The sequence below is a fragment of the Pocillopora damicornis genome, chromosome 5, assembly GCF_964200805.1.
Source record: "Pocillopora damicornis chromosome 5, jaPocDami1.2, whole genome shotgun sequence".
Lineage (NCBI taxonomy): Eukaryota > Metazoa > Cnidaria > Anthozoa > Scleractinia > Pocilloporidae > Pocillopora > Pocillopora damicornis.
The window spans coordinates 25,251,563-25,275,219 of NC_142674.1; the positions used below are offsets into that span (position 1 = coordinate 25,251,563).

The 23,657-nt window shown below is 36.5% G+C and overlaps 2 protein-coding genes across 2 annotated transcripts; both read left to right on the plus strand.

Annotated features, from left to right (window-relative positions):
- The first annotated feature begins 401 nt into the window (after positions 1 to 401).
- On the plus strand, positions 402 to 10,697 carry LOC113664360 (twinfilin-1-like). The gene is made up of 10 exons (XM_089206949.1): positions 402 to 590; positions 1,908 to 1,985; positions 2,752 to 2,802; positions 4,210 to 4,337; positions 5,032 to 5,127; positions 6,344 to 6,448; positions 7,452 to 7,577; positions 7,785 to 7,938; positions 8,654 to 8,772; positions 9,676 to 10,697. Exons 1-10 carry the CDS (start codon positions 566 to 568, stop codon positions 9,832 to 9,834), a joined length of 1,041 nt encoding a protein of 346 aa, XP_089063075.1. The 5' UTR covers positions 402 to 565; the 3' UTR covers positions 9,835 to 10,697.
- A 5,087-nt stretch (positions 10,698 to 15,784) lies between these two features.
- Positions 15,785 to 22,021, plus strand: LOC113664359 (uncharacterized). The gene is made up of 3 exons (XM_027179955.2): positions 15,785 to 16,565; positions 20,852 to 20,983; positions 21,723 to 22,021. The coding sequence occupies exons 1-3, from the start codon at positions 16,503 to 16,505 to the stop codon at positions 21,849 to 21,851; spliced, it is 324 nt and encodes a 107-aa protein (XP_027035756.1). The 5' UTR covers positions 15,785 to 16,502; the 3' UTR covers positions 21,852 to 22,021.
- Positions 22,022 to 23,657: the final 1,636 nt, after the last annotated feature.

A 23,657-nucleotide genomic window follows, 5' to 3' on the forward strand; every position in this document is an offset into this window, starting at 1 on the left:
ATTTTATTACGTATATATCATTTCATTTGACTGATTACAATTCTAATTCTTTATAGTAATTGTGGGTTTGTCTACCGCTGACATACTATGCTGTCACGAAATGTCACTACCAAGGTAATTTGTAACGCGCAGGAAACATCTAGCAAAAGAAATAAAACTATAAGCTTATCTTAAAAAAAAAAACAAAAACAAATCATGATGAAACTGACAATTAAAATAGTCTGAAATGTTCGGGCGAGTTATTTTCCCCAGAGGTCCTTAATGAATCGAAGTACAATTGCTAACGATCTGAAATCTCTTCGTATAAAGAGCAGTTTCAAAAGCTTCGACTAAGAATATTTAACATAAAAGACGATTGACCAAAAAATTGTTTTCTTTACGAGTTAAATAATTTATAATAGTCTGTGTAATCTGTTAAACTCAGCATTTACTTCCTACTCCAAGCGGAAGTGACGACACGAACGCTACGGTGACGTCACATCAATGGCCGGTCCTTTGAAGAACTGACACGGTTGTGTTCTTGGAGGAGTGATCAATTTCTGTTTTGTTATTTTCCTTCGAAACAATGTCTCATCAAACCGGCATTCAAGGTAAGTTTACAGGAAAATTTTTAGGTTTCTTGATTTTTTGGAAAGCCAGGTTTTCTCGAAGGAATTCGTTAATTTCATTATTACATCGAGCTCCGCTTACTTCGATCTTAGACGTCGTGTCGATTTTTTCGGAAGGTTTAAACTAAGTAACGCGGCTTTAACTTATCAAAGGTTCTGCTAAAAAGGTCATGCAACAGGGTATTAACTCTGAATGGCAAAGATTGTTCCTGCTGTGAAATAGGTTTGATTGTGAATAGCAAAACAGAAACAACAAACTGGTAGCTGATGTGAATTGAGCTTAAAGGACAGAGATATTCAAGATATTGAGCGGAAATTTTCACCAAGCTGTTTTGAATGATATAAATAGTATAGTTGGATTAAGAAGTGATTTATACAGCCTCCCTCTCTTGATTTTTTGTTCAATGTTATTTGCATACTAGTTTGAAAGATTTTTCCGCGGCATGGATGGTATGCACTGAACAACTTGTTAAACCTTCAAACACAGGCAGAACCCCGTGCGATTAACTATCAATAACAGCGAGTTTTGTTACACACTCTCATTAAATTTATCAAACTGATAAATCTAAATTTATATGGAGGAACAAAAATCGGAGATACAAAAATTGATGAAACTACGGACTACTACACTGATTTATTTCCCTTTACACTTGTCTGACCCCTCCTCCCCCCCCCCCCCCCTTAAACAATATTTGTCAATAGCGTCATCGTGAATTGAAGCAAATGTGTATTTTGTCAAGAGGTGGTAAATTGGAAGTTTCCTTCAAATAGTTTCAGATAAGGAATTTAACATTGTGACCCTTATGAGTCTCTAGCTCTCATTACAATATCAACCCCAAATCACACCTTAAGGGCCAGGATAATAAAGGAAGTGATCAATAACTGAGGAAGATCTTGATTGTTATGAAGATGAACATGAATATGCATACTGATGTTTGGATGTAAAGGGTTAAGTTTATAAAATATAACAGTGGGCCCAGTTTTATAAAGGGCGAATAATGCTATCCAACTGATAAATGGCTATCCAGCAGATAAGTGATTTTAAAACGTATGGCATTATTCACCGGATAGAGATTTCTCCTGTGGATAGTGTTATCTGAACTTTGAACAACTGGGGTACATTTACATTTATCTTGTTGCCAGCCATTAGTAAAATAATGCAATGAACTTATTTTCAAGTGTGTGTTCAATTAGATCATTGCAGTGATTTCTATCTTTTTTCTGGGATTATTCAGAGATTTATTGCAAACTTAACAGTTTAGTTATAATATAATCTTACCTTGATTGTATTTTACACAGCAAATGAAGAACTAAAGGCTATCTTTGCAAGAGCCAAAATGGGAAAAATAAGAGTTATTAAAGTAGATATTCAGGATGGTAAGTAATTTTTTGGTAAATGTTTCATTTATGTTTTTGCAATACTTACTGTGCCCATGATTACATATTATACAAAAGCATTTTTATGGGTTTAAGTTACCCAAGACAACAAAAATTATAAGCTATACAGTTTCTTAAGATGGTACAACAATAGTGGTGCCCCAATTTTTGCAATAGTTCATAAAGAGAATTTGCTTCTATCAACTGAGTTGATAGTGTAAGTTGGCCACTGTAACAAATTTTTTAAGCTGAGATTTTGAGTTTTAGCCCCTCTTCAGAATGGAAAACAAATACCTGCTATTGATCATACTAAAATTACCTTGTAATACCCCTCACAGTCACAAGATGACAATTTCTTAACAAACTCACCTTCTAGTTGATATTAGGATAGCACAGAGTGATTAGTTCTTGCAGCACAAACAAGTTAATGAAATCATGTAGCAGTGATTGCCTCTAAAATTTTGCTAAGCCTATTTCTTTACTCATTTTTTTCTTGAAAATTGGAAGGAGACAAATGCTAGAAAAAAAAAAGGCTATTGAAACATAGCTTCAGCTTGGACAAGAGAATTTCCTGTTTGGTCTTTCATGAGTGTGGAAAAAATTAACTGAAAAAAAAAAGTTACCAAATAACAACCAAAATAATAGGGAAGCTGAACTTATGAAAAAAAAGGAATTCTACCATGATACAGTCTGCATATTAGATACATACCTTTTTTCATAAAATGTATTAATTGCTTTATTGTATTGTTTTTTTTTCTTTTTCCAGAGCAGTTACTTTGTACCAGTAGTAAGGAAGCTGATGGAGACTGGGAGAATGATATCCTTGAAATGTTAAAAGTCCACTATGTTTTGATTTCAAAGACTGGTTGTTAAAATAGTTAACTGTGCTTTTCTTCTTTTTTTTTTTTTTTTTTTTTTAAGTGAAAGAAAGCTGAGTCTGTCAAAGAATGTCTTAGGAAAGTAAACCCTTTACACCCTAGTATCAGTATGAATATTCTCCATACTGTTTTTCATGCATTTTTTAAGGTGCTGACAAGGAGAATTTGTCTAACCATCAAGAGCTTCTCTGGTCGGTTTTCATTTGCTTTATTTTTGTCACCTTAATGTGAGATTCAGGGGTGATTTTGTGAAGAAAAATTAGAGGCTAGTTACTCTTAACCCTTTTACTCCTGTCTGTTGGTGACCAAGACAGAACTTCTCCTTACAATATCATTACAATATCAAGCAGACAAGTAATGAAAATAAAGAAAAATGTTAGTTACAATATTAAAAGTTGGTTCAATACCAAATTCTCCAAACTAACATCACAAGAACTGTGTGACAGACAGTAGGGAGAATCACTAATGAGATCTTGGGATTTAAAGAGTTAAGGGTGGGTCATAGGCACATCATAGGCACAATAATTTACTGTGTGACTGATTATGATCAAAATGATAATGATGGTTTAAAATGATTATGTTAAGGGTGATATTTCCTGGGTTAGCAGTAGTTAAAATCTGTACTCATTAGCTAAGTGGCTGAGCCAGCAGGAGCCTATTGTGGTTCCTTAGAATGAAAAAACAATGAATATCACTACTTCCTGCTGGTCAGGTTTCAATCCCGGACCTTTTTGACTAGTAGTCCATGGCACTAGCCATTAGTCTGCCACATCTCCCTCACAATAGCATCATAATCAATTATTGGATGAGGTTTTTGTGATATCCAGAATAATCTAGGTAGAGGAAGGGGTTATCAGCTAAAGCCTTTGGCTTCAGCTGATAACCCTTACTGAGACCTTGATTATTCTGGATATCACTAAAACTGAATCTATTAATTGTTTTATTATACATTGAACAACAACAATAACAAAAAAGTTACAATAATAAGTGGTACCAATAATTTATCTCTAAATGTGTAAAAACATATAAATCAGCAAGCAACACAAAGGGTGTGAACTTGACATGACTACATGAAAACATACACTCTTGAACTAATCCCCCAGAGAGGGCACTACTAATGATCTACTAATGATCCCTTAATAACATGCAGGTTGGGGTTGTCTGTTATTTGTTGCTTTCAAACATGTAACTGCTGGGTTTATGTTGGATTTACTGTTAGATTAAGCCTTTTTAACCTAAACACATCCTTACAAAATTAATGCTATCACTTTTGTCATGCCACTGTAACCACAAGTTGAAATCACTTTGCGTAACTTTTACTTGAATAAATCCTTGACAGTTTTCACATTATGACAAATCAATTCTACCTCTGTTAGAAGAGAAAGAACCTTGCTATATCTTTTATCGATTGGACAGCCAAAATAACCAAGGCTATGAGTGGCTGTTTATCTCCTACTCTCCTGACTTTTCCAAGGTGAGCTAATTGCATTTCTAGAATTAGAATACTTGTTTGTGCATTGTTGCTAAGCACGGACTGCTGGCAAAATTCACCAGCTGGCTTTCTGGACAGCAATCACCAAGAAAAGCATAAAAGGCAGTTTTGAGGTCAAGCACTTACAATCATTAATATTGAATGCTACTTTGTGATTAAAAATAGTTAAAAGTAGGTTGTTTCAAACGTTTGAAAAATAAAAAAAATTGTTTTCCCAAATGTCGGGCCTAGTTAAGCCTTGCAAGTTAACAATCCATGTTAATGCTATTTCTAGTCGCTTGCATATCTCCCTTTGTGTTTTATGACATCTTTCAGACAGCATGGCACTGAAAGTAGCTATTTAAGGTAGTGGGGGAACTTTTCTCTAAGCATGGCATTGCCACATTTTCAGTCTTCCCATTGTCTTAGTGTAAGCGAGCATCATGCAGCCGGATTTGAAAACCACAAAAGCTCTGCTGAGTCCACTTTATGCAGAGGTTAACTGATGACTACAGTAGGCAGAAATTTTCAAGCACAGATGACAAATTCTAGGTGTCAGTGTTTGTTTTTATCTAACCTGATACCATTAGAATAAAAAATTTTATTCTAGTCCCCAGTTTCATTTCTTAACCCAACACAACTAAGAAATGGCAGGCTGACTGTATATGTAACAACTGCAAGTATTTTATTCATGTAGCCTCAGCGGAAGATGTTGTTTGCCGGAACAAAAGCTACTCTGAAGCAGGAGTTCGGAGGGGGTCATATAAAAGATGAATTGTTTGGAACAAATCAAGTATGTAATATTCCGTGTAATTTTTAACCTACTCCCAAAATTTCAGTAGAAAATTCTCCTCACTGTCTGCCATACAAGTCTTTGGATGTTAGTTCAGAGAATTTGATATTTGATCAACTGCTTATCTGATAATTGATATATTTCTTTATTCTCACAACTTGTTTGCTTGATGTTGCATTGAAATTGTAAGGAGAAGTTTTGTCTTGGTCACACGTGGGAGTTAAAGGGTTGGGAGTGTGAATTGTGATTATTAGAAAGAACTTAATGTTTAACCCTTTACCCATGAGTGACCAAGAGATAATTTCTCCTTACAATATCAATACAATACTAAGTAAACAAGTGATGAGATTATGAAGACATACATTGTGTATCAACTAGAGGATTATTACTTGATCCAATGGCAAGTTCTTCACAGTAACATCACAAGAATTGCATGGCAGACAGTAAGGAGAATTACTAATGAGATCTCGGAAGTGAAAGTGTTAACGTTCGTGAGGTGATACTGAGTTGTATATCATCCATTTTAGGTCTTTTGGCTCTGATGAAAACCTCTGCTCAGCTTGTTGAAGTGTTAGTTAACCCTTTAACTCCCAATAATTTTCTTCATGATCTGTCATACAGTTCTCGTGATGTTAGTTTGGAGAATTTGGTATTAGATCAACTAATATTGTATTGATATTGCAGGGAGAAATTCTGTCTTGATCACTCATGGGAGTTAAAGGGTTAAATAATAATCCTGACAGCAATTCTTTTTAAGACTACTCTACCAACTGCTCAATCAACTACCACTCAAGGATTTAAATTGCAAAACAAAACAGCTTTATGGTGGTGTGATGTAATTCAAAATACAATAATAAAGAAAATATTATCAACCCTATAGTGCCTTAGGGTCATAAGCTTCTAATTTTTCCCAACAGTCATACCCCTGGATCAAACATAAGAGAATGAAAGATATGACTGAGAACCTCTTGATTGTTAAACAAATTCTCCTTGTCAGTACTTTAGGAAATTTATGGAGAACAGTATGGAGAATCTGCACACTGATGTTAGAGTGTAAACAGTTAATTGTATTGGTTTAGTTTTATCAACTTCATGTGCAGTTGAACCATTCATTTTCCACACAAAGAAAACCTGTTTGGGCACACCAGATGCTAATATTTCATTAACATGTGACTTTGATTTTTTTTCATCAGTTTTTGTTTTTGTATTTTTTTAGTCTGATGTTTCATTAAATGGATTCAAGAAACACAAAGCTCATGAAAGTGCCCCACCTCCACTGACTACCCAAGAGCTGGAACTTGAAATGGTGAAACAGCAAGAGGTAAGAGATCTGATGTCCTGGAATTTTGTTTTGAATGCAATTGGCCATGTTCTGAACGAGCATGGGACTTGAAATCTGGAAATTGAAAAGTTTTGTCACTGTATGGAGCTTTTGAAATGTGCATTGAGTACAGTGGCTAGATGTTTTTGTTATTTGCTAACTTGCAAAGGCAGGTGTGATACACACTTTTGGAAAGAAACAGTTTAAAGAGGGTTTTGTTTGGTTAGCTGTAAGGTATGGTGTACTTATTGTCAATGGATTCCAAATCATGATGTCTAAGTGCTGGAGATGGTCATCATCAGGTGTTTTGAACTAGACACATAACCTTTTCACTCCTAGTTGTGACCAAGATGGAATTTCTCCTTACTGTTCCAAAACAGTTTCAGGCTGGAGATTGTCATCTTCAGGTGTTTTGAACTAGACACATAACCTTTCCACTCCTAGTAGTGACCAAAATGGAATTTCTCCTTACAGTTCCCAAACAGTTTCATGCAGAATGGTCTAATGAGAAGATAAAAACAGATCAATTATCAGATACTGTATGAATTCACACCAAATTCTAAGATTTAAAATAATATGAAATGTATAGCAGACAGAATATTTAGTTGAAACAGGTTTCGGGAGCGACAGAGTTAACTCCTTCAGTGTCTCATTCCACCCGGGAGTTTTCAAATGAATACTGGCTGTTTACAAGTGGCTATCCGCGAGCTTGCCAGTGAGACCTTGCAAACTGAGGAAAGGTTAAACTTTGAACAGTTCTTCTTTTCGGCGAAGTCCGTCGCTCGAATCTAAAAAGAGCCGCCAAAATATGACTTAACTGAAACGGGACTGTGGGAGTGAGGCACCTTACTCCCTGAGTTCTGTGCACTTTCATGTTACCCATTTATTCTCCCAAGGAGAACATTAGATCTTGCCCTCAGCAGTACACCAGCTTTTCATTATCTTAAATGTCATGGTTCAAATGTGCAAACAAGGTTTCTCTTTCTTTTTTGTCCAATTACAGATGCGAGCAGACATCAGTGTAGACAGCAAACAGAGTCACATGACTGGTGTCCAGTTTCCAGTAACTGACGAGGCTCGGGCTAAACTGACGGAGCTCAAAAATAAAAAATTAAGCTTGGTCCAATTAGTAAGTTATACGTTATTACAGAACTTCAGAAACAGAGTATCGTTAACGGTTTGTGTTTTTGCGATATTGTTTCAGCTTTTCGGGCCCTTGAAGTTACAAGAACGTGCTAAAAAGGGTCCCATTGCGAAAATGCATGCTTTAAAGATCAGGAGATAAGTAGTTTTAAAATTTAGTAATTAAAAATAAATCTCTTTTTTTTTTCAACAGGAACTTAACATAAAGAACGAAACAATTGTTCTTGCGGAAACCAAGGAGAACGTTCATGCCAACGATTTGGCACAAAATGTTCCTGAAGACAAAGGACGATATGTTTTCTATCTTTTTAAACACACCTTTGAAGGCGACTTCTTGGAATCCATAGGTAAGAAATTACCAATAACGTTGAGTAAATGAAGGGGGTGAGTTTCTTTCCACCGCGTCGGTGAGGGAGTATAAATGTAAATTGTTTATTGTAAGGATTTTCCAAAGCTGACATTTCAAGCGTTAGCCCTTTGCTCTGACGAAGGTCTAACGCTCGAAACGTCAGTTTTAGAAACTCTTTACGGTGAAAAATTTACTTCATCGACTCATTTGACAAGACCAAACGATTTAGCCATGATCGTAAATTAATAAAGAGTGTATGATCTGAATAGGAATGAATATGTCTGTCACGGCGTAACAAGTTCTAGGGTATTCATAAACCTACGGACATCGAAGATAGCGTGGCTCACAGTTCTGTGAGTTCCTATAATTTGTTTACATAATTTCCCATGGCATCCAGACCGAAACGAGTTAAACCGCGGGACTTCACTCAGCCACGGGATTCAAAGCTCTGCCATGAAATCGAGGCGAGTAGTCCGTCTGTCCGAGATGGCGACCAAACCTTCAGAAAGAAGCGACGCGTACAATATGCGTTTCCCTTACGTCAGACGAAATATATTTAGGAAGATTACTTAGACCTTAGGTTGTGATCCTACAGCTGTCGCCCTTCACCGAAGTTGAAACTGAGAGCGCTTCTCTTTTTCTGGTGTTGGGTTCAGTGTGTTCGTTGGTGAGACCTTCAACTCCTTCATCGCCTCTTTCGATCTACTTTGCAGTTTTTGTGTATTCAATGCCTGGATACAAATGCTCGATAAAGGATCGCATGTTATATTCTACATGTAAGGGCCCGCTGTTAGATGTAGCTGCATCTCTTGGTCTTGAAATCGAAAAGAAGGTGAGTATTTAGGAACGAGTCATTATTTTTTATAAGTTTATTTAAAGAGGGTATAATTCATATAAGGCTAGACAAATGTTTAAGATTCCCCGATGACTTGACACCCAAGTTAGTTTAAGTATTTTTTAACTTTTATGCTTAATTCACGCCCCTGCTGGAAACCAGCTTTTATAGTGTTGATGATAGGCTAGCGTGTTAGCGCTTGACTATTAGACGCCTTGAAAGGGGGAGGGGTGGTGGAATTTGGCAGGATCACGTGGTTTACAGGGGGAACATAGTGGAGTCCGTCGTCGCCAATAGCTTAGAAACGGAGGGAATGATAGAAAATTGTCTGTCAATGGCGGGGGGGGGGGTGGGTGGGTCATAAGAATATTACAGATGGGGGGGGGTGGGTGGGGTCATAAATATTACAGATCCGTGGGGGGGAAGGAATCAGGTAAATATTTTCACGACACAACCAAAATTCTCCAAAGCGCCTCCCCTCCCCTCCCCTCCTCGACAATAATTAATGACCGGGTCCTTAACTGTCAGCGCTACCACCAAATTTTTTTCCGTCGCTTAATGTAACACGCTCGTTGCCTTTTTAAATGTTTTTGCTTCTTTTTCGTTCCCATTTTCCCCTCCCGTCTTTGCCCTCACCTTCCTATCATTCCATTCATTGTGTTTCCTTAAAAATCTTTGCCCTTCTTTTCCTGCATTCGTGGCCGTATGACTTTGTAGACTTACGCCTTCGTAGTAATTATTAACTCCACCATTTAACTATATCTTGGTTGGACCAGTGACCATTTATCTCAGGGGTTCGTAAGAATCTCAGGGGGGATCTGTGAACGAGATCATGTTACCCCCCCCCCCCTTCTGCGATTAATGAATCACCAGTCCCTTACATGTAACTTTGTTTCTCAGATTGAAACGTCCGACCCTAAGGAACTGAACGAAGAGTTCTTACACGATCAACTTCACCCCCGTAAGGACTTGATCAGACAGAAGTTTGCCAAGCCTCCAAAACCAAGTGGAAGTCGCGGGCCAAGGAGAATCCACAAGGAAACGTCAAGCACGGAATAGTTTGTTCAGATTCCGATAGTTAAACGAATGTATTCGCGTTTTATATTTTGGGGAAAAATGCAAATTCTCGCGAATCAACCTAATGAAATTTATTATTTTCTATTATTTTGTTGTTGTTGTTGTTCAGAGTTGCAAGAACTTACCTGTACAAGAAATTCCATTGTTCTTTCGTAGAAAAATTAATCTTTCGTAATGTAGTATATGTCGCAGTTTGCTTTACCGTAATATATTCAGAGTAATTCTGAATCAGTTAGAATAGCTATTGCATTTAGAGAGGTGTTCAGCTGACGACAAGTATTGCCTTTCATATTGCCCCCGTGAAGTGAATTCCTCACGCCGTTTTCTTTACATTTCTTGTGGTAATGACAAGGAAAACTTTTTTGACAATCAAGAGCTTCTTAAGTTGATGACCATTTCCTCTATACTCGCGACTTTTATATTTGATTAACGGTTGATACTTTAAGGAGAAATTTGAAGCCAGTCATTCGTAGGGGGAAATGTTGAGCTTGGATGTTGAAACTCGAATTTATGTTGGTGATGTAATTTTTTCTACGGAATTATCAATGACATCTTTCTTGCTTAGAGTTCTAAGAACGTCTGTTTTTAATTCCCAAACTCCTCCTCTCGTCCGTTAGGGTAACTAGCGTAGATCTGATCCGCAGAGTTCGCGTGTTCTTAAATTAGTGGAAATTGTTGAAGAATTCGTGTTCCTTTTCGTAGATAAGCTTAACTTTCTTGGAACTTGGATGAAGAATGTTATAATTTGTGTTGAAACTACCTCAGCGTCACTTATTCACTGCAATGAGCTGTAAATTGTTTGGAATTTTAGATGTTTTTGAAATAAAGTGAGCCCGTCTCGAGTAGATGTGTTTGGAGGTGATACATCGCCAAATGGCACAAATCGTGTTATCGCGGGGAAAACGCAAACTGGGATTAACGTTGGAGTGCGTGACTCGTTTTAGACAGAGGCAAGAATTTAACCCTTTGCAACCGCCGAAAAAAACATTGAACATTGTGCAAACGGGGAAAAACATACAATTAGCTGCAAAAGAGGAGACTGGCCACTTGGGACCCAGAATTGATGGAATGCGTAACTCGTTGCAAATGTGGGAAAGCATCTGACGTGGAAAAGACATCTAACCTATTAAACTGAGCGAAACCATGGTTTCGTACTCAGTCGTTTCGTACCCAGCTCGGTCGTTTAAAACACCCAAATCAACAAGAGATAACAAGTAGTGTTGAAGAAAATATTCGAATATCCTTCTAAATTAAGGTTTTTTTCCCCTTGAAATTTTGTGGGAATAGAAGTGGCCCGTTGGAAATGCTTGAAAATATTGAATTTTGGCATCATTTGCCTAAACTAACGCGGGAACGGAACGCATGAAACCTTAAGCAAACGCGGGAAACATTTATGCTAACGCAGAAAACCATATCAAAGGGCACATCAATCAATCAATCCGACTTTATTTATCGAGGGTAGCACGGGACAGTTACAATACTGATAAACTTGTGGCCCTCTTTCATCAGATATGTCCTTTGTATATACTAAAAATATCATATATACATATAAACGTGCCCTAAATTAATATTATGTAAAATATAATTGTAGCGATATAACATTGATAAAGATTAAAAAAGAGAAAAATTGAAAACAATTCAAAAAAGTGAAAGAAAATGGTAATGCTAATTTACTTTAACATGACGAATGTCCCTATTCATTCAGGCATTTTCGTAGATCTGAATTTGAATTTGACATTTTAATTTTGTCTTTAACACTGGTTGGAAACGAATTCCAAAGTTTTTTACTACTTACTGAGAACGTCCTGCCATCCTCAGTTTCCCTTTTAAATCTCTTACAGACAAGGTTCCCTTCTCCGTATCGACTTTTGCTATGATGTATATCTGAATTCTTTGTAATTAAACTGTTCATATATTGAGGGTAATCACCTACCAGGCACTTATGAATGAGTAAACACTTATTTATTTTGCATGGAGGCCATCTTAATTAATAGAGAAGCTTAACACTATTGTCCCTGGTGTCTGCGTTTAACAGAACACGAGCTGCGCGTTTTGTTGCCTTAGGACTTTGGTGAGATTATCCACAGAACAGGAAGTTCATTAGAAGAGCCAGGCATCATTACTTGCTTGATAAATGAGTTGCAGTATAAGATCCTTTACTCGACATCGACAGCTAACACCTAATAAACAGTTCGTAGGAGAAAATTCTGGATGGGTATAATATCTAGTTCAATGACCCTTATGAAAGTTTTGCAAGCAGTAAAGATATAAACAAACTTTTAAAAGTGCATTTCCCGTAAAGGTAAAAATCAGAAACGAGTGCGAGAAGAATGGCCTTCGTACGGAAAGCATGTTTTTTCGACGAGTCGTAAGAAAACGAGGAGAAAAGATAGACATCTATAAATTCATGAGATAAACATTTTACTGGAACGCTCTTGCGAAGTTCCTCTTGTTCATTCAAGGCGTTTACTCGAATTAACAAATTTACTGGTAAGTTCATTGTTAATGAACCAAGAGGAAATAAAACATTTATAAGCATTCTCATAAACATGTATAGTGTTTGGTATTTTAGGAACGATGGATTGCAGTTATCAGGAGGTTTTTTATTTTGTTGTCTGTGTAGCTTTTTTAGTTCACTATAGTAACTTTTTTTAATATTTTGCTTAAAAATTTAAGTCCATTTGATCCTCTTTTTACGTGGAGTGTTTGCGAACAAATACAAAACCAAAGTACAAAATGAGAGAAGTCGATCGCTCACAATTTCATGAGAGTCAAACTTACGAATCCACATTTTTAACTTCCTTTGAAAACGTTCGTGCGCCAAAAGAAAAACAAAACATCCAATTTGTTTTCTCCCCTCATTTAAATCGAGTCACGTTTTTCCCGTTGGGATATATATATATATATATTTTTGAGTATTCCTTTTCCTTAAATGTTATGTAAACGCCATGATCTAATGATGTCTTCGGTGGGTCTCATGCTTAGGAGCGATTTTTCAGGAAGCCACTAGAATATTCACCTTTTTTGTTGTCCTAAAAGCCTATTAAAAACGCATTTAAGCGGTGTGAATATGAGACGTTAAGTGTCCCTCAAGGAAGTTAAACAGCTGCAGCTTTAGATTTGCTCACGCTGTTTATCCCAAGGGCCTGATCAGGGCACGATTTGTGACAACTGCACTTTCCGGATGAACATTTTTCATCGTTAAAAATGACCTGGATTCTGTCACAAGCTTTTCTGGTGGCACCAGCAAAAGGGAGGAATTCGTTATTTGTCGAGCCTACTCAAACTTTTTAAAGGAAAATTAGCGTAACACGTCTGCTGCACTCCTGTTTGTTTTGAGTGACATGAATCAATCAAATCTCGCCTGGAGCATGCGCCACTCGCGGTTTTATGAGGCGGGAAGTCTAATGGTTTGTGATTAATGGCGCAAACTGAGTCTGGAGGAAAAAATAGTGTTCTCTTTTGGCAGCCATTCCCAGCAAGTTTCGAATTGTTCACATGTGAAGTTTGAAATGTAGTAAAACTAGAAAACGTTCTCGAGTTTTTAGAGATTGGTAACTAAGGTAAAATGATTGACACTTTGCAGTTATAAGGCACCGTGGCCATGGTAACACGTTATTAACTATCCAAGATCATTAAATGGTAAATAACCCAATGCAATTTTCTTTTTAAATCAAAGGTTTTCCTTCGCACTAGTACAAATATTGTAGCTATAAATATGTCATATTTTAATCAAATTCTGCATTAGAGAAACAGCGGGTTACCATTTTTCTTGAGTCTATTTTTGGTTAACATTTATTTCGCCACTCCTTCAATTATTTTTTACCTTTATTTGGAATTCATTATCAATTGTATTTCGAGGAATTCATCTTATTGGAGTTACAGCTCATAGTAGGAGTTTAGCGGTTTCTGAGAGAAGTTTCTTTTCAATTTTGGGGTTACAAACTTGAAAAGTCACTGATGCAACCTCTTTTATTTTGTCCTTTTTTCTTTTCGCTTGTGAACCCTAAGTCGACTCCTGGGAGACATGATTTGAAAGGAAACTTCTCCTCACAGTTTTTAAGGATTTTCAGCAGAGAAATGATGAGAATTTAGATACTTATCAGCGAGAGATGATATCTCGATGTAGCCTCATATTCTTTTAATTTATTTATCAGAAATTGTTCGGTATCCAGATAGGAGAATAAGCTTAGAGGGTCTCATTCGGATTAACCGTTGGCCTTAAGAAAGGGATAAATATTTTGCCGTTAGGCGAAAAATTTGACAAATTTCAAGCGTCACTTGCAAGAAGAGTTAACCGTCAAATTGTTCCTTTACGTCGCAAGGAAACAGAATTAACCGTTAGCTGTAAAATGGCCTAAATTGTAACCGTTAGCCGGTAAAAGCCATCACTCATTCAAACCCTCTCTAAAGGCTTAACACAAAATCAAAAATAAAATACTGGTGGAAATAAATGCCCAGAAGTTTTTCACAGGAACGAATTTTGTTTGCAGCGTTTCGCTTTGAGATAAGGCATCTGCTTTATTTGCATACGTTGTGATTCAAATAAGTCGTTGGCTAAAATAACTTCGCTTAGTCTTGGATGTGTCAAAATACGATTTTCGAGCAAAGACAAAGACGAAAATTAAACCAAGAAAGCATTGCATATGGAGTTGCAAAATTGAAGCCCAATTTTCACACACTCTCATTTAAAAATATGGAAAAAATGTATATAAAAACTTGTCCACAGATACAAGTTTAGTTACATGAGGTACTGTTACATAACAAAAAAGTATTTGAATGCATCAGATCAATTATGCCATTAAGATAATTGGCAAGCCTGCCAAGAGTAATTCATCACAGTACAATACCATTTTTTTTTTTCATTTTTTTAAAAATATATATTAAATCAGCGCCCACAAGGTAAAGTTCCTTAAAACGTGCCGATTTCATACTGGTGAAATTAAGTTATCATGTCATAGAAATTTCAGAGGTTGCGAAATTTTCATTAGGAGCACATTTCTTTTAAACTACTCTCGTAGTGAAAAGGCGAACACGAAAAGCAATCTAACTTCTTCAGAACGAAGGGCTTACAAAAGACATTAGGTTAAATGGTTTTCTACGATGTAGGTGAAAAAACCTCTGTTTCACCGGAATTGTGAATGACAAGGATATTTTTTTTTCGTCCGGACGTGAAATGAAATAGGTTTGTTTAGCTGCTTGCAAATTGCTAGAGATCTCATTTCGCTCTTCCCTTCTTAGAAATAGTGAGTAAATAAACTTTCATTTATTTCTAGTCAGTAAATAAACTTCAATTTAAAGCTGCTTTCCTTTTGTCACAAGGCCTAACATCAAGAAAATGTTATTATGCTTAGCCCTAAAAACTGAAGTGGCCATTGCACTGAATTAGAAAAGTTTTGAGCATTTCAGTGGAGTTTCGCCAGTAATACCTGAATCCTCTCTTGAAATGGGTGGCGAACCTTGAAACACCGGAATTTTTCTGACGAAAAACCTTTTACTCAGGTGGTTATTGTTAAAGAATTAAATTATAGGTGACGGAAAATTTGATGTATAACGCCACTGACTAAGTTTTTTTTCTTTTTTCCAATGAAAGATAGTTTCACTGCATGAGAAACACTCGCAAAAAAACAAGTTTTTTCAAAAATCTTCTACGAGTTATAAGCAACCATTTTAAATTCATGAACTTATATTAATTTTCAGCTGTTATACTTTGACAGTTACTATAATTCCAAGCCGGGCTTACAAAAAATTGAATTGCCTTGCCAGAATTTTAAGTGATAAAGAAATTCACAAACCTAGAACTGATTGAAGTTTTTTAAGTGACAGTTTTCGCATCTGTGATTCAAAGTTATGTTATTTTATGGAAAAATAGAATGAGTTGCGGTGAAAGAAATAAATATACATACATATATATATATATATATATATCTCTGGGTTGCCACTTTTCCTAAAGATAGATTTAAACAGGCTAATCGAAAAAAGGAGCGATCGATTTTGAGGATGCATCTAATTGTTTATCACGAAGTTAAAATTTTTCTTTATTCCAAAGTGTAACTTGGTGGCTAACATTTCAATACTTCCTTCAGCGAAATTCACCTTTTTTTCCCATGAAAGCCTGTTTGTTTTCAGATAATTTCAAACGTGATTTTCGCGATGAGAAATTTTCGAAACTGCAACTGCTTGCTCCGTGGAGCTTCTCAGAAACTCTGTGGGTTAGAAATCAGCTGGAAATCGTCAAGCCTTTAGCTGTTCGATTCTAAATGGATTTTCGTTATATCCGTATTTTGTATTAGATTTCCTTTCTGCTCACTAAGGGCTGTTTAATCGATGTTATACCTTCTGGAAACATCTGCCACAGACATTAGCACGAATAGAGTAAGTGATGTTGTGAGACTCAGTTGCTGCATGCATGTACACGTGAACTATACTTCCTTCGGGGTCAACTGGAACGTGTGATTATGCTGTGATATATGACCATCCGGTTTAAATAGACAAAAAGTTGAAAACAACGCTACATTCGATGGTTTGATGATAGAGCGGGGGCGAGTCAAGTCATATATAAAGAGGACGCCAGCTCGAAAGTGATATAAAGTAATCTTCAAGTGAAAGGGCTCCTAAAAGACTCCCTCGATTGTCGCTGATCATTCAAAATGAAATCATTCCTGCTCTGTACAATAGTTTTTACTTCTCTTCTACCAATATCTTTTGCACAGGTAAGTTTATTAGTTTCTTATTTTTTTTTCTTGTAGGAGTAATTTTCTTTTTAATTTTTTTATCTGAGTTGCTATGAAAGAAATTAATTCCGCACCACAGTATTGCTTTTAAACAGTCTAAAACTCTCTCTGATTGAAAATGTCTAATTTTTTGGTTTTCTGAAGAGGCTAAGTCTCATTTTCCCGTGAATTTCCATTTGAACGTTTTCCCTTTACAATGTTTGAGTTTATGACAAGTAACACCAACAACGAAAAACATCTGTTTTCATTTCTTTTAGACAAGAAGTATTGAAACTTTATTATTTGCAATTTTGAATCGGAAAGAACTACATTACCAGAATAATTTTAAATCCGAAAAGAAGATTTCTCGGTGATGATGAAATGGAGAGGAATTTTGTTAATGTAATAAATTTAGCAATGTCGGTTAACTCATATTAGTCGTGAACAGCGTGAGGCGGCTATTAATAAAAGCGAATATACTATCAAGATTGAAAACTTGCGTTTGGCTCCAGAGAAAACATACTCTTATACCGGAGTTGACTGCGTGCTTATTTTATGGCAAGTTGCGACACAGGGATTCTCTTTTTTGCTATTTTTGTATTTGAGTAATCTGCAGTCATGTCATAGTTTGTTAATCGTCTTCTATCGAGCTTTGCCTGCTTTCAGTGAATTTGCAAAACTATTAAATTTGACCTAATTTCTCAGATCAATTTTAATATATGCCTGAGACAAGCGAGAATATTAAACGTCTACTCTCAAGGGTTTGCAGTCATCCTACTTGCCATTATGCTAAAATCTTCCCAAGGTCTTTAATATAGTTTCTATTTTCGTCGCAGAGTGGTCGTGTAGAAATAAAACATCTTTTTAAGCCCACACAAAGCGCTGTCCTGCGTTGTGATGTCGAGCGGAAACGCTGTTTAATACGCAACTGGTGGTGACTCGTGGATTGTACAAAATGGATATTTCTCTATAGCAAAGGCGACCCACCTATTGGGAAAACTCTCTTATCGCTAAACATGATATAGTTGAGGTATTTTCGCATCGAATTTCAATTTGCCACACCTTTCTGACCTTCAAACCTCTTTGTTATTCTAATGCCAGTAGATGCTTAAGATTAATTTTTTTTATGTAATTGGCAAAATTTAGTCAATGTTGTCAATGTATATCAATTTCCTTTTTAACGATCAGTTCCTGCGTCAACTAAAGATCCAATTCTCTTAATTCAAAATTCTTTATTTGAGCACAACGATATGAAAAATATCAAAATATACGAAAGATTGGGAATGTATTTTTGTGCAAGAAAGATATACAAGTGAATACATTTCAGGGGTGTTTTCAAGTCACAACTCGGCAAGCCAAAATTAATAACTCGGTCTTTCCAAAATACTCTTGACAAATCGATAATTTTTTAGTTTTTGATTGATGAATTTCTTTTTTAAGAAGACATTACTCGAGTACAATTTTGCTTTTATAACATAAGAATTGCTACGATCAATCATTCGACTTGAAAATACACAACCCCCGGTAATACTATATCCAAATATTGGGTACCTTTTAAATGTTTGAAAGACGAGACAATATTTTTGTGTATGTTTTATTTTTAAATAATCTTTACCTCATTATAGTTATTAAGGTTATTTTTACTCAGGAATGTCTAAAACAGATTTCAGCGTGCATGACAGTTCGCTTTGATTGTACCATGATAGATTGATTCCACCATAGATTAATTAGTGTTAAGTATCTGTGGTAAAAATACCTAACTATGTTGTTTTGTCACAACCAGTTTTTCTCATGTTGAGCATAGTATTTCAATACTTTCCTGTCACGACCACGCAGTTCTAGAAGATAACAGGAAGACTGATAGAAATTATGGCATGCCACGCCGAGACTGGAAATTTTTGTGGGGCATGTTGCTTATAAGAAGGTTGGCTCTGACCACTGAATGATTATTTTTATTTGTTAAGTGTATGCGAGTATCAACATCTTGTAGAACTGGTTTTAGCGTGGTGCATTGAAAGCAATACTGAACGAAGAAATACAAACAGTAGCAATAAATTTGAGGCAAACATTTGTTTTTAGCTCCTGGCTTGTGTTTCTTAACTTTCTTTCTCATGAACAAACTGATCTTGGTTTTTGAACAGAAAAATTATTTTCCGAAATATCTCTAGCTTTACATACAGACTTTCTCATTACTAATAAAGGTTACTCATTTCTGCTTCTGTCAAACTGAATTGGCCGATGAAAATGTAGCATTTCTCTTTATAGTCAACATATACTCTCTAATATTTCCCCAATCAAATTTATTTGAGGGAGCGACCCATTCAAGATTCTACAAAATTTCTTTCGAAATGGGAGAATATTGTTTTCCTTCAATGCAAAACAGGCAAACATCAAATATAAGATAAGATACGCACAGATACTTTTTCGAAGGTCAATTAAACCTTTAAATGAAGTCGGGAAGCACGTTCTATAAAAGACAAAAACCTCGTTGAAGATAGACCAAACTTAGCAATATCGTCTTGTTGAACATGTGGGTTGATTAGATTGAGATATTAAATGTTTGGCAATAGTGCAAGATAAAGGAGAAATTTAAGGCTTAAGGTTTAATGGAACCTCCCACCTTCCGTTTACATTGTCTGATGTCTTAACACACAAAAGCCTCGCAGATCTATTTAGTGATTAAGGTCTCAAATTTGGTTCAAACGTGAAAAGCATTTTTGTTACTGCGGGGATCAGCAATGGAGAAACTGTCCTTGGCGTAAATAGAATGAAACAGATGGTCAATTTTGGGGTCAGTGTCTGAATAAAGAGAAACCCGCTAATCGTATATTTACAGGAAATTATACGAGTTTACCGGCAAACATCGAACAAAAGGATAAAATTTAGAATGCATCTTTTAAAATTTTCGCACGATAACAATTCACAAAGCAATATACTCAAAAAAGAAACAATAACGCGAAACCAAAGAAATATTGAATTGAGAAACGAACTATTAAGAAAGATTGAACTGACATACTTCGTAGCCATGGAAACCGACTCTGTAACACAATCTCACAATGTAGCAAAACTAATAACTGATCTGATATACCAGATAAGCTATGACGTTGTACAAAAGCGTCAAAAATTATAACAGGATCCACAAATATTCGCTTATCTCAGTTGACTTCTCTGGGCCAATTATTTCTTCAAATTGATTTGCAGCTGCTCTATTCCTCCTCATCTAAAAAACACATAATCAAATTAAATTTACAAGAAAATTTGGAATAGCTTCCTTTTCAGAAACGTGACAAAATTCAGTGAAGTTAGGTTTCACTTCGAAACGCGATAACACATCACGGAAGTTAGGTTTTAGCGTGATATGTTCGTGTCTTGTGATTAAAAAAATTGCAAAAGGTTATTTTCGTTCTATCGTTTTAGAGCAATTTTCAAATTAGCGTTGTAAAGGATCTGTGGTTTAGATTTCCCTCCCTCTGTCATTAGTCCATAAAACTTGCGTCACCATATCTAAAGATTAGATAAAAGACTACACCATTTGTAACTTGGCCGCATTTGCTGGCGCGCAGGGCGAAGACTTCGCCCGAAGTATATCAAGCAGAGTGTGGCGTATGACATAAGAAATAATTTGTCAATTTTTTCTCCTGTTCATCACCATGAGCGATTAGCCACAGCAATTGCTCTCCGCGGTTTCTTTCATGAGGAGAGAATTTCAACGAACGCGTCACGTGATTGCATGTTTTGACGTAATGCAACAGGGTCGAGTCGCTCTACAAACGTGATCTGAATTTTATTGAAAATAGTATATTAAGGCACATTTGCTTCCTGTACTTCAAGTAATATGCTTGCATGTTTCTTTGAGCTCCCATTGCCTCTTTGAGGTATTTTTCTTTATTCTGATCGGTCCATGATGTTATTATGTTTTGGGTTTTACCACATTGAGTGGAAAAGAGATCACTTTCGAGATTTGATTCAGTTCGGATGAGTGATGCTAAACGAGTTTGCTTAAAAATTTCCAAATATATCTAGTGAGTCTTTAAGTCGAGACAAAAAGAAAGGTCCTACCAGTCCCGTGAAACTCGAACAGTGCATTTAGAAATCTCTCTTTGAAAGAGAGCTAGGCTGCTAACATCTTAAGCTTTGCAAGCAGGACCTTCAGGGTGATACTCAACGAATTGTCTTGAAAATATCGAAAGGTATCAAATAAATATCTTTGCCGAAACGACAAGGCACATCACGCAGCCCTGAATAAACATTTTTTTTGTATTGTATCTCTTTTCTTTTTATCTTAGAAATTGTTTGTCAAATGTTCCAACCATAGTGATTGTAGTCCTAAACAGTGCTGCGCTGGATTATCGTCCACAATGAAGGGAACTTGTCTCCATCAACCACAGCTAAAAGAACCGTGCAATCCATATCTGAAGGTTGGTGTGGATAATAAATGATATATAATGGCCGGGTTCAGTCATTATTCAACGCCCGCAAGGGTGGAAGGGAAGGTAAGGGGGGAAGGAAAACAGGGGATGGCTGGAAAATCATTCGTCGCGAACGGAGTACATCCATAAAGAGGCAACTATAGAAAATTGACTGCCAATGAACTGCCAATGAGTGGGGATCTTAAAAATAACACAGCTCCTTCCGAGAGGATTCGGTAAATTTTATCCTGACGCAAAATCCCCCACCCCTCCCCCTAGAGGATAGAAAGTGCCTTGTCCCTGAATTAAGATGCCATAACAGGTAACTCAATTTCAAAATTAAAAGGCGGACCTCCCATTAAAAGATGCTCTTAATTAATTGCTCACAAACAGAATTCTTGATGTTATCATCTGATATCCTGTTAGCCTGTGAGCTAACTCTCATCGGTACTTTGGCGCGAGCGGCACACACACTCAAGCGCGCGCACTAAAGGCGCCGAGCGAAGTGGCCGTGCGAGACGTGCTAAAGGACTTACTAGTCCCACAGGCGACAGAAGCAGGACAAATATAAAGATCATTGAAGTGTGAATGTCTTCCTGTTAAACAAAAAAAAGCAGTAAGATTACGACCTCGGGCTAATATTTTCCGACACGTTCCTCTCGCTCGGTTAGTAAGAAGTTATTTTTATCGTAAGAGGTTTTTTCATGTAGGAATCATTCACATTCTTTTCCTTCATATCACGACTTAGCCCGGTTCGTTGACGGAGTGTCCTTGTCGACTTGGCATGGTTTGTCTCCCGCGAAAAGACGGTTACTCCCGATGCCAGCACATCTCACCTAACCCAGACGAGATCGATGAAAGCAGAATACAGCCTTGAGGTGTTCACTAGGAAGCAAAACTAGATCAACAATAAAATTAATTATATGTAAATGCAGTAATTGTGATGGTGATTGATAGTCATCTTTATCCAAACTATTTCTCAGCAATTCTCTGCTTCTTTTTAATTTTTACGTCTTTTTTAGTTTTATTAAACTTCTTTTTTGTCTCCTTTTGCTGTTCTCTTATTTGTTTGGTGGATTATGGCCGAATTAATGAAACAACCCTTATCAGATATTCACCCATGAAATACGATAGATTCATCCTGTCCGCAGGGTCTGATACACGCTTTTAAGAAGTCTATCTCAGATGACAACAGATGGTTTTGAGAGTCTTAATGGGGCTCACCACCGGCCGTAAAACGGCAACAAAAATTTTACCTGTTTGTCGTAAAAAAAAATTGATTCTTTTAATCGCAAAGGAAAGAAATTAACCGTTAGCCTTAAAGTGGCCACAATTTTTAAAAGACCCTTCGTTTATGCAAAACATCAGTATTTCATGGAAGATAATGCTCTTACTGCACACAAATGTTTTAACCCTTTGCGTACCAAGTGGCCATATATGGCCACTTAAATACAGACCCCATTCGGGCGGCCTGAAAAGAGCACTTTGAGGGGCTGGAAACTAATACTACATTTCAATGTAAATTACATAAAGTCGTTAATTAGTTTTTTCGAGGATTTCTTCCATCGAGCTTGTTTTTGGGCGAATTTTGAGGCTTTTTGTGATTTGGACGTTTTGAACGGGGAGATTTAAAAATGGCGGCTCTTGAAGGTGATGCTGAACTACATTTCGACGATCAAAACAATGTTGAAATTCAATTTATCGACGAAGAAGACTTGCCTTTAGCGAATTTCATCGAGCATCGAGCCTCTGATGAGGAATTTTACTCTGGTGCATCGGAATCAAGCTCTGACGATTCTAGCGAAGAGTTGGAAGAGGAAGATCACACTGACAACGAAGTGGAATTGGATGAGGAAGATTGGTCTAGAGAAATTGGACGCAGAGTAGATATTGAGTTTAGTGAAGAACCTGAAATAAATGTCACTACAAGAAATCTGAAATCGTGTTTGGATTTTTTGAATATTTCTTATTTCATTTATATTTTACTCAATTTTTACTTTATGAAAGGCAATTATTAATCTGTCTTAAATTCTCTAAAAGGAGGGTTATTGCCCTAATTAATATTTCTTACCTTTTGAAATTGTGTTAAAAGGTGATTAGAATTTCAAGTAAGAAACCAAAAGTTGGAATTGTTTGTTTAGAGCTGGTGATTTCAAAGTTCCTTTAGAAACTTGCATAATTATGCAAATTATGCTTATTGTGACGTCACAATTTTGACATGTGTCAATTTCTATAATTGTTGTGAAAGTAAATTTTTAATGCACTTCCCAAATATATATAGTTTTATAGGGTTTTGTTGTAAAGAGCAGGCTTGACAAGCATTCTTGTATAATGTACTCATTTTTGTGACAAATAAATACCACCCCCCTTGGTATACAAAGGGTTAATGTGTAAAACTGTGTTGATGTTCATGGTGCAATGTTGAGATTTACTTTGATTTATGTCCTAATTCCAAGAATTTTGCATAAACTGGTTTGAAACCTCTGATTTAACGAATGGGGAAGGGCTAGGATGCAAATCATCTCCCCTTTCTCATTATGCACCCATGATCAAACTTTAAAATTCATAACTTGTGCGCATGCTCAAGCTCCAAGTCGCGAAAAAAAAGATTTTAATACACTCCAACACTTCTGACTTCGTGACGACCTCGTTACGTCGCAACGAGGTCTTGTTCTGGACATTT

Coding starts and splice junctions, on each gene's coding strand:
- LOC113664359 (XM_027179955.2), top strand. CDS start 16,503: ATGAAATCATTCCTGCTCTGTACAATAGTTTTTACTTCTCTTCTACCA. Junction 16,566..20,851: donor TACCAATATCTTTTGCACAG/GTAAGTTTATTA, acceptor TTTTTATCTTAG/AAATTGTTTGTCAAATGTTC. Junction 20,984..21,722: donor CGTGCAATCCATATCTGAAG/GTTGGTGTGGAT, acceptor ATCACGACTTAG/CCCGGTTCGTTGACGGAGTG.
- LOC113664360 (XM_089206949.1), top strand. CDS start 566: ATGTCTCATCAAACCGGCATTCAAG. Junction 591..1,907: donor TCATCAAACCGGCATTCAAG/GTAAGTTTACAG, acceptor TATTTTACACAG/CAAATGAAGAACTAAAGGCT. Junction 1,986..2,751: donor TAAAGTAGATATTCAGGATG/GTAAGTAATTTT, acceptor TTCTTTTTCCAG/AGCAGTTACTTTGTACCAGT.